Here is a 10,842-nt window from a genome sequence, read left to right as displayed (position 1 = left end):
ATAGTGAAGAGACATATGAATTGGTACAACTGTATAAAAATGCACTTCTGGCAATAAATGACATCTACTACTTTCATCCTGGAAGAACTTCGTCTATGTCATTTGTCCGTCTCAACCACAACACACTTATCCATGGAGTTAGCAGTAAACTAGACTCCACACTAGTGCCAGTCTTCAGCAGAACTGCTACTAGTGACACTTGCAGCATTTTTATCCACTGTATTCATTTGGAAAACTGTTTGACAGTCTCCATGTTCATAACATGTAACAGTTATTGAACGTGAAGGAAAATATATTCATATCTGTAAGAATTTTAACATATAAACCTATAAAAGAATACTTTTATATATATATATATTTATATCAGGATTTTAAAATTGATTTTCAAGTTCCAGAGAGCCAGACTTCATTTTCAGATAGACTTCAAGAACATTATGTTGTATACATAAAAGAATCTGTTCTAAAGCAAAAAGGACACCAAACGAATGCAGGTTCCGCAACTGTTTCTAGGAAGGCTCCAAATGCATTATATACTTAGCCATACAAGAAGCCTGTATGAGTAACTCTTGCAGACTATTTGTCTGTGCACATTGTGCCTTTACATTTCCTAAACATGAAGGTGTGCTGCGTTCTAGCATCTGCTAAGGACAGGTTTTTTAAGCTATGAGAACATCAAACAGTTTAATGCCACAGCTATCCAAATAACACCATTATCACTTATAAGCATAAAAAAAAATCCCGAACACACACACACACACACACACACACACACACACACACACACACACACACACACACACACACACACACACACACACACACACAAAAAAAGCCCACCAAACAAAAAAAAAAAAAAACAAAAACAAAAACACGCAAACAACCAAACAACAACCACCCCACAAACAACTTATACTACTATTCCCACACTGTCAAACTCAATTCCAGAACAGTAGCAGACTTCAGGAGTCAGTCAGTTAAAATGCACTACAGGTTTTATTTTAAGAGTATTTGATACTTATATTACTCGAACTCCAACAATTTCAGTGACGTTTACGCCACACTTGGTGTTCACACATTGTCTTACAACTGAAGAACTGCAAACATCTGGAACATAAATAATTTATCCCCCAAATTTGTATGCAAGAACAATTCTCCCTCCCTGAATCTGAAGAGAGTTTAAGCACTGTAATGAAAGAACTCTGTAGTGCCTACTTGAGTATATGCTACGAATATGCACAGATGATTTGCATCACATATAATACAATAGATCAGAAAACCTGTGATAAGCAGCATTGCTACTTTCTCAGTTACATTCTTTGAGTAATGGTACAGTGTCACAACATGAATTGTAGTAGCTATTTGCACAAAATACGAAAATATAACCCTTCATAAAGTTTACACTGTGCTACAAATCATGTATATTGATTTTTGAGTTCAATATAATATTTGCTATTAAATAATATGCAGAGACAGGTACACTCAGCCAAATGAATGAAATTACCTTTCCTATAATTTGAAAGCAAACATGCAGAGAACAGCTTATTACTTTACTGTATACATACTTCACACTGCAGGTAAGAGCTGTGAGCAAACTAAGTTCCTCGAGTTTTCCTTTTGCTACTGTTCTCAATACTCAAAAATAGTGGTTTTAAAACCAAATGACAAAATTAATTTTGGATAGTGGCACTCATCAGCAGTTACAGAATAGTGTTACTAAGATAAGCAGCTTAAGGCACTACAATTTCCACAACAGAAACATGAAATCACTGACAAAACCTAATTTTAAAAGGCAGCTATGAGCTTGGCTGTAATAACACAATCAAGAAAGATTTATTCTTTAAATACGCTCTTAACAATGTATTACATTGATTACCATGGCTATTATTTGTTTTATATTTTACCTTTTTGGAAGAACAAGACCTTGACATTGTTATTTACTCAAAAATGTCTCCTTACACTAGGGAAAAACAAAGTGGAAAAAAATTCTCCCATCATCTCTCAACTGAAAGGTGGAGGCAAAAAAAGAAAACAACCTCACTCTGAAGAAAATTCTTGTACAGATTTCCAATATATATACAGTAAAAGTCTATTAAACTGGTTTTGGTTTTTCAGGGTTTGTGTTTGTTTTTAAAGTAAGTACTTCTGGCAGCAGATAAGGTCATTTTATTTTAATGCTTTCATACGAAGAAGGCCAAAGTGCGCTGAAAATGTGCAGGCAACAGTTAGGAACAAAACTGTCAACGTCTTTGGATTAAAGTTATGAACAATGTTTGCATGAAGTCCCGCACAGCTACAAGGACTCCTTGGCTCGCCCAAGGCCTTTTCCCAAACAGCCCATGACACTGGCTGTAAGTTAAGACATTATGAACTAGAACCCTGGCAGGCTGACAGTGCCCGTCACAGAGAATTCCCATACGGCTACCTTGACAGAGGTCTCTGAAATGCTACAGTGAAAAACAGCATCAGAACAGGACGGGGAAAGGCGGAATTTCAAAAAATTGTACTGGGGGGTTGGAGTAGATTTGGAAGCACACTTGCACACTATATATACACATACATACTACATATACACACAACAAATATTTTCCAAATTACTATTACTTTTGACAACACATCCTCCATTTATCTGTGCAAATATTTCAGAGTGGGAAAGGCCTCAAAAACTTCTATAAATACTCAATATCTACTAAAGTGTTGGTGTATTACTCCAAGAATCCCCAAAGGCTTTCACTGATCTATAGCCAAAAACTTGGATCTTACCCACACTTCAGTGTAGAGGGTTGAAAGGATTTTCCTGTGCCTTACATTCTAACTTAAACCTTCAAGTCATCCATTTCACTGTCACTATGGTGAATAACCCAGAAGTTTTCCTCATCTAAGGCAGTTGCCAGCAGCAACTAAAATGCAGTTGCCTTTAGTTACTTCCTTTGTCTTAGGGCCCAAAGTGCAAAAATACTGCTAGACTGGTTCTCCACCCTGTAAGTCTGAATTTTTGCAGTGTACCGACTTCCTCCCTGTCATTCGCTTACAGAGTTTTAGTGAAATGTGTCCTCAGAAGGCACCTACACAGATTGTGTTGTCATACACATAGTCAACTAGGCAGAAGTATCTAGCTCACATTCCAGTAATTCAATGAGTAACAGTCATTTCCTCTATTTCAATTAAAATTACAATAAGTAATTTCAATTTAAATGACAGCTACAACCACGATAGCTGTATAGCACATCAAAAATAGGAACTACAGTGAATCGTTACTGTTATCTAATCACTGGCTTCCTGCACCACAGATAAATTTTTTATTCAATCAATACAAAAATTTCCTAAGTTGATGTCTACAGTCCGGATGTAAGAATGATAGAAAATTGGGAAAACAGTTTGGAATAACATTCTCTGTCTGAAAAACTGACAGTCTCCATTGAAGTATTTAACTACTAACTTTGGCCTTGTTCCACATGTACTAACATCTCTAAATGATTTGTAATATTTGGATTCATGATTTTTCTGTAAAGACCTGAAGTAGCCTTTTACTCCTTTTGCATGACTTGGTTAAATGATCAAGTAAGACAAACTTAAATCACCCAGTGTGGTTTTAGTGTCTAGTTCCAATCGCAATTACTGAAACATGTTGTTGCAGGATTACTGCGGCAGGCAGCTAAGCACCATAAACCCACTAGCCCACTTCTCTCACACCTCCCTCAGTGCCACAAGGAGAAAAATAATACAAGCAAGAAAAGTTGTGGGTCAAGACAGAAATAGATTAAGAAGCGAAGGAGAAGTGGAAGAATCTAAAAGAAAATAACTGATACAAAGGCAATCACTCACCAGATGCCCAGCCAGTTCCCAAACAAAAGATGGCCAAACTCTCTAAACTCTCTACCCTCCATTTTATTGCTCAGTATGCCCATTATATAGCACAGAATATCTCTGGTTAATTCAGGTCATCTATCTGGTTGTGTCCCCTCCTGATCTCTTGCACAGGTCAAATCTATTAACTGGAGGAGCAGAGTGAGAAGCAGAAAAGACCTTGATGCTGTGCCATCTGTTCAGGAATAGCTATAACATCGGTGTGTTACCTTAATTGTTTCGGTCACAAATCTAAACCACAGCACCATATAAGCTGCTATGAAGAAAATTAACTCTGTACCAGCCAGACCCAGTGCATATGCAGATGTCATATATCAAATGATACATGATAGCACAAAGAAGAGAGCTCCATGAGATGAAAAAACCCCACATGGTTTTGCTTAGTGGTTTACTGTTTTGCCTTCTGACAGATGAAAGAAGTCGTCTTCTTTGAGTTTAAGATGTTCTGGCAAATCTAGCTGTCTTTTTGCCTCTTCAATGTCTTCCTGAATTGCTGAAATCAGTGCCTCTGCAAAAGACAAGTATGAAAATAATATTTAAAAGCTGGTCTGAATTCTGAACACAACAGCAAGTGAAGAACAGAGTACTACAGAATAACATAAAACTATCAAAGGCAGAATACATTTATTATTATGAAGTTGTAAAGACAACATGCCCTGTTTTTAAAATGACATGCTTTCGACATGCGTTGCACTTTTCACTGCTGTAAACACTACTTCTTCCTTGTACCAAGACATTTTATCAAAAAAAGTAAGCAGAATCTCATTAACTGTTTTAGTTTTAATGTTAATGCATTTTTAAAAGAAAGTGACAGACTAAACCAATGTTTTTACAAGCTCACGATTTTCAAGCTGCTCCTCAACTGATTGACATGACAATGTAATTTTTAGACTGAAATAAGTAAGTACTGATAGTCTGGAAGTTGTGAGGTTCTGATTTTTTTTTAACTACTAATTCATATACTAGTAGATCCAGCTTTGAAAAATATATATATACTTAGAAGTCAAGAGTAAAACAGAATGATAGAATATCTCAAGTTGGAAGGGACCCATAAGGATTATCAAGTCCAACCCTCTGCTCCTTGCAGGACTTCCTAAAACTAAACCATATGACTAAGGGCATCACTCAGACCCTCCTTGAACTCTGACAGGTTTGATGCCATCACCTCTTCCCTGGGGGCCTGTTCCAGTGACTGACCAGCCTCTCAGTGAAGAACCTTTTCCTAAGGTCTGATCTGAACTTCCTCTGATGCAGCTTCATTCCATTTCCTGGTGTCCCATCACCGGTCACCAGAGAGAGATCAGCATCTCCTCCTCCGCTGCTTCCTTGAGGAAGCTGGAGACTGGGATGGGGTCACCCCTTGGGCTTCTCCAGGCTGAAAAAGCCAAGTGACCTCAGCAGCTCCACATAAGACTTGACCTTGAGGCCTTTCAACATCTTGGTCACCCTCCTCTGGACACACTCTAATAGTCTGATGTCCTTATCCTGTGTTGCTTAGAAAACTGCACACAGTGCTCCAGGTGAGGCTGCACCAGTGCAGAGCAGAGCGGGACAATCACCTTCCTCGCCCGGCTGGCGGTGCTGTGCTTGGTGCACTCAGGACACGGGTGGCCCTTTTGGCTGCCAGGGCACTGCTGGCTCATGTTCAACTTGCCACCAACCCAGCCTCCCAGATCTCTTTCTGCGGGGCTGCTCTCCAGTCTCTTGCCCCCCAAATTGTTTGTATCACCAGGATTACTCCATCCCAGTGGGAGAATCCAGCACTTGCGCTTGTTAAATTTCATGTAGTTGGTGACTGCCCAGCTCTCCGTAGTCTATCCAGATCTCTCTGTAAGGACTCTCTAACCTTGAGAAACAGCTCCATGAAACAGCTGATTATGAAGACAGAGGACAATGACACTGTTCTTTCAATATATATGAGAAATAAAACATTAGTTTAAGAGAGCTCCAATACTGACCTAAAGAACTGAAGTTTTTTTCTGATCGAATACATCCAATAATGACTATACTAAGAACCTCTCCATAAAAGTTGTCTTTGAACGAGTGGATAATGTGGGTTTCCTAAAAGAAAATAAATACGTTAACAAGTAACATTATGCATTTTGAGTCTGTTTCCCTTGTTGCAAAGATGTTCAGCTAACACCTCTAATTCTAATTCTCTCCCACACATACCAGGAAAACTGAAACAGTTAGTCTAACATATATAAAGCAAAATTAAGAGGCTAGAGCTTTGATTGCATTAGTAAGGAGAACTGTACTTTGGGTGGCATGTAAAAACATTGTGATAATTATTTCAGAGGTAAAATTTTCATGGCAGCAAGTCACAAACAATGCCTAGATTTGTTTGATCATTAAGTTGCTGAGTCCAAATAACTGTAATGAATTTGATTGAAACAGTTGTTTAAAGAGAGCTTTTACAAGCAACTCACAGGAACACTGACAAAATTCTTGAAAGAGTGAAGGCAGCTATCTTCAAAGCAGGGATTCAAGTCAAAATAAAACCACTTCCAAGCGTTAACAATTAAAACCAAGTTCTGCAAGACTCAGGAAAAACACCAGCACCCAGCAGAAGAAAAACACTGATGCTGTAGCTCAAGATTTTAATTCCATCTTGTTACTATTTATTTTTTTATCTTGATTCTGTACATTAAGTCACAGCACTACATGCATTGATTTCCACTATTTAAGAGAACAATTACTGGAAAATCATTACAAATTAAGATGCCCCAGAATCTTGTACTTGAAATGTGGATGGATTGCAAAGGATGGCAGATTATTATGCTCCAGTTCACTCTGGGGGTCTCAAAACGACTTAATACTTCTAATAAGTTTATGTTTATCTAGCTATCAGCACAATAAGCCACAACCACTTTGGAAATATGATTTTTTATTTCAGAAGTATTTATGTAATGGTGGAAGAGGCAAACAAAAATAATTTGTATTTACCTACAGCTACATATTCTATGGCTACTGTGGGTTTTTTTGAGTTTTGGCTTTTTCCTCCTCGGAATACAAACATTTGAGATGGATACCAAAAACATTTCTAACAGCAAATGGAATTTCTAATCTCATTTATGGATCAAATTTTGCTTATCTTACTCAAAGTCAATGTCTGGCTCATTTATTATTACCAAAGTACCACACAAAGCAAAATTCTTACCACTGATTTCTTAATATTCCTATAGAAAGGGTTCCATCCTATGCTCAAAACCATTTTATGTACATCTCCATTTCCAACACAGGCCCATCCATAGTATATACCAGCAGAGATATCTGATGGAAAGCTTTCCACTACTTGCTCAGAAAAGTTAGCTGCAAAAATTTTAGAAAGTGTACATTTGTGTAAGTAAAGTGCATGACAGAATGTTCGAACACCTAAAAGCCAGGCCCTGTCTACACACTACTTACAAGCAGAACACTGATGATGATAGCAATACAATGTGCCACTTCCAAAGTATAAACCAGAAAGCATCCTCATAAAACACAGTCTGTGGCAGTAACGGAATTACCACATCGCCTACATATATTATTTCATAATTAAATACATACTATTCAATAGTTAATGCTATAGTTAAAATTTATAAACTAAAACATGGAGTCTGAATGCACTTCACCATTAGGACTCTCACTGCTTTAATATGGTCAACAGAAAAGTCAAGTTTATATTGCACTGCAAAGTATCATGTTGGAATTATTTAACTATTAGTAATTTTTTTTTTGGTAAGTAAAATATGTTAAAATAAATGAAGTAATTATTTCAGTCACCTGCCAATTTTTTCATGTTGTCTTTTAGGTTATTCATTTGGAGATTCCTAGGGTTTTTTTAGAAAAATACAAATCTGAAACAAAACAGGTTCCCTTCTGACTGAAGGGAATAAACCAAAGTCTTCATTCAGCAACAGTGCAACTTTAACCTCACACATCGGTAGGGCTCTTCACGCAAGGTTTCAAGACAATTGTCAATAATTTACAGTTAGTGGATTTCTATCCTAGTTTATAAGCAGAAATAAACTTCCCTCACACATTCCCTGATACTAATTAGCCATACACGGACAATCAAAATAAAAAAAGTTAATATTGACATGTCACCACATGTCCAGTACCTTGAGATTTGTTATACGAGGTTTTCTTGCGTATTAGGATTTGTGCAGAATGCCTGCAGACTTCAGCCACTTCAGAAGAGACTGAAATCCATTTGAATTACACCTCTATCTGTATTCAGACAAGTCAAACGGAGAACAGCAATAGGAAATCACAGTGCTCTCTAGGACAACTGCACTCGGTCTTCCTTTTATTCTCCACATTATTCCCTTTACTTTTCCGTTCTTAAGGCAACTCCCAGCGTCCACTCCCTTTCTTGTCCTAATCTGAGGTTTAACAAGTTTAACAAGTTTATAAGTTGCCAAATCAAATCACACCACTATGCAGTGTGGATGACTTTCGAACATCTTGCAAATCGTCATGATCTCCATCACATGAGCTAACTAACAAAAAACCCAAACAAACAGCTTAACAGAAGGTCAGGAAAATAACACAAATGAGTGACCGAGGTTGTATATGAAAAATAATAATGAACAAGCATCAAAAAACCTGACATGGAACAAGCCAAGCCTTTTCCCATGAAGAGCGAGTCACGCCAGCAGCGCAGTTGCGCGGTCAGCGGATCCTCCCGCGCTCACAGCCGCGCAGTCCCCAGCCGGGCTCCCCCGCCTCTCCCGGGCTCTCAGCGGCGGCTGCACCTCAGACCCCCAGCGGCCCCGGGACAGGGACCCGGCCCCCCGCTCACCGGTGGGGATGCCCAGCTCCTTGGAGCCCCTGCCGAAGCCCTTCACCACCTCCCCGCGGCAGAAGTACGGCAGGTGCCGCATGGCGCCGCTCACCCGGCACCTCCTGCCGAGCGCTGACGGACCCCTGGGCAGCCGCGCGCAGCGCTCACGCCCACCTTGTGCTGGGCGCTACCAAGAGGAGGGGGAGTTACAGGTGGAGATCTCCAACTTTCGATTTATACAACTCTCTGACAGACACCTGACCCCCCCCAATAATGGACTCGCCCCCACCCTTCCAGGCAGTGCGGCGCAGGCGGCCGGTTTAGCTCGGGGTACGCGGAGCGCCGGGTTAGCGTGCGGCGCAGCGAGGGGCAGGCCGCTTACGGGGGCACGGACTCCCCCGAAGAGGAAAGTCTGGGCGGCGTGAAGCGGGTTGTTCGCTCTGGGAGCTGAACTAGGGGGTGTCTCCGACTGGAGGCAGCGGGGCTCGGGCGGAGCCGCCGGTGGCTGCTGCGCTCACGGGCTGTCCTTTAGTTCTGCCCACGGGCTGTGGCGGATACACTTGATCCCCGTGCCCCGCCAAAGCAGCACCAGTTTGGTACAGATTCCAAAGGAGACCGAGGGCTCTTTTCAGGAAACCCACAGGGAAGCAGAACAACACTGAACAGCGATGAGTTGTGGGCACAGGGAGTCTCATGCAAACCTTTCCCACTGTTTGCAGTTTGACTATGAGCCAAACACTTTATTTCATAATTACAACAGCCTGGGTGAGCCCACTGTGAGCTCTCTCTGCTGAACAAGCTGGCTGTATGTGGATGATCTTCTATTACTCATGGATCACTGGATGACCCCATTTTAATTTTCATATCAATGATTTAGCTTGAGTAAATGTGTACTAATTACAAGGTTGTGTGATTTTTTAATATAAACAAAACAAAGGCCCATCTGAGATCAGTGAAAAGGATCCAATGAGAAGCAAGAAGACCCCAGACTCAAATATTGCTGTTGGGCTGAATCGTGGCATGAGGGGCAGGTGTGAGGCTGTAAAAACCCAGGGATTTCTGAGCCTGGCTGTGACCTCTGGAAGGCACCCAGCTCGAGCCAACCCCACTGCTGTACTACTCCACTGAATTATTTACTTCCATGGGCTTCAGTGCCTGAGAGCTTGCTTTGAGAGACCTGGGATCCAGAGTTCAGAGTGACCTGACACCAGGTCCCTGGAGAGGAGGTTAGCAGGTTGACATGCAGGATAATGGAATTTTGAAATCCTCAACAAGCAATATAAAGAATTATGTGTGCACATATAATCCTTTGGCCATAAATGCATATAATCCCTTACCTGTTGTCCCTTACCTGCTGTGTCTCTTAGACTTGAACTGTTGATCAAGTCTGGGGTTAACTTTGGATCCAGCTGAATGTAGGCTCCCCTCTGAGGAGTTTAGAAAGCAAGGGGGTCCAGTATGAACCTTATGACTCAACCGGAGGGCCTCCTTCTATGCTTTTGTATCTCCTGTCCTGATAAAAATCACTCTAAAGCAACTCTCACCTGATCCTGCTTGGCTTACTTTCTCCATGCTGTAACTGATAGAGTGGACCTTGCTATTGAACTCTTTTAAGTAACACTTATCTTTAAGTGATCTAAACGTTGCTCTGTGGCAAGCAGAACTGTAAATCACTCATCCACGCCACAGACCTCTCTAGACTCCAGTCTCGGGGAGCGGCTGAATTTGGCAAGTGTTTGCAATGCCTCTTCAAGGTGACAGGCAGTTGCCAGTCCTTGCTTTGTAAGCTCTCTTAACCTGAAGTCACGTCTTGTGCTCTTCACCCATGCCTAGGAATAGTGAACATTTCTCTCTCAGTAGTTCTATTTTTGCTTTTCCTTTCAGAAAAGCTCAAATGCTTCAGAATATGGCAGACATCTGGGTAAATCTGTGAAAACAGATTTTTTTTTGTTGTTTTTTTAAGTAATTATGACAAACAATAGTTGCTTGTTAATGAAAAATAAGTGGTATTCTCCCATGATTTGTCAACTTAACACTGCAGGGATTTCCTTCAGGTAAATATATCTAGACAAATACCCATCCTGCATTCACTCTGGACTGTGAAAGAAAAGCAAAAGCCCACTCAGTGTTTCTCTCCTTTAATTTTCTGTTTCCAGTTGCTCTTCATATTGCAGGAGTGTCCCTACACTGCTTTTGTATGCTCAGCTGGC

General features: G+C 40.5%; 1 protein-coding gene across 3 annotated transcripts; it reads right to left on the bottom strand.

The window, feature by feature from the left end:
- Window positions 1-974: 974 nt before the first annotated feature.
- On the bottom strand, window positions 975-8,786 carry LOC136115558 (riboflavin kinase-like). Of its 3 annotated transcripts, none has more exons than XM_065861767.2 (4): window positions 8,651-8,786; window positions 7,025-7,176; window positions 5,823-5,925; window positions 975-4,372 (listed from the first exon to the last, which is right to left on the bottom strand). In XM_065861767.2, exons 1-4 carry the CDS (start codon window positions 8,730-8,732, stop codon window positions 4,245-4,247), a joined length of 465 nt encoding a protein of 154 aa, XP_065717839.1. In that variant the 5' UTR covers window positions 8,733-8,786; the 3' UTR covers window positions 975-4,244. The 3 variants fall into 3 exon arrangements, with proteins under 3 accessions (XP_065717839.1, XP_071658283.1, XP_071658282.1); XM_071802182.1 differs by lacking the exon at window positions 8,651-8,786 and adding an exon at window positions 8,455-8,611; XM_071802181.1 differs by lacking the exon at window positions 8,651-8,786 and adding an exon at window positions 7,630-7,953.
- Window positions 8,787-10,842: the final 2,056 nt, after the last annotated feature.

Source organism: Patagioenas fasciata, chromosome Z (assembly GCF_037038585.1).
Source record: "Patagioenas fasciata isolate bPatFas1 chromosome Z, bPatFas1.hap1, whole genome shotgun sequence".
NCBI lineage: Eukaryota > Metazoa > Chordata > Aves > Columbiformes > Columbidae > Patagioenas > Patagioenas fasciata.
This window is presented reverse-complemented; position numbering and strand designations above follow the sequence as displayed.

Excerpts from the sequence above, each read along its gene's own strand:
- LOC136115558 (XM_065861767.2), bottom strand. The coding sequence starts at position 8,732 with ATGCGGCACCTGCCGTACTTCTGCCGCGGGGAGGTGGTGAAGGGCTTC. Across the intron at positions 7,177-8,650 it reads GGAGCTGGGCATCCCCACCG|CTAACTTTTCTGAGCAAGTA; the intron begins GTGAGCGGGGGG and ends AAATTTTTGCAG. Across the intron at positions 5,926-7,024 it reads GGAATATTAAGAAATCAGTG|GAAACCCACATTATCCACTC; the intron begins GTAAGAATTTTG and ends ATTTTCTTTTAG.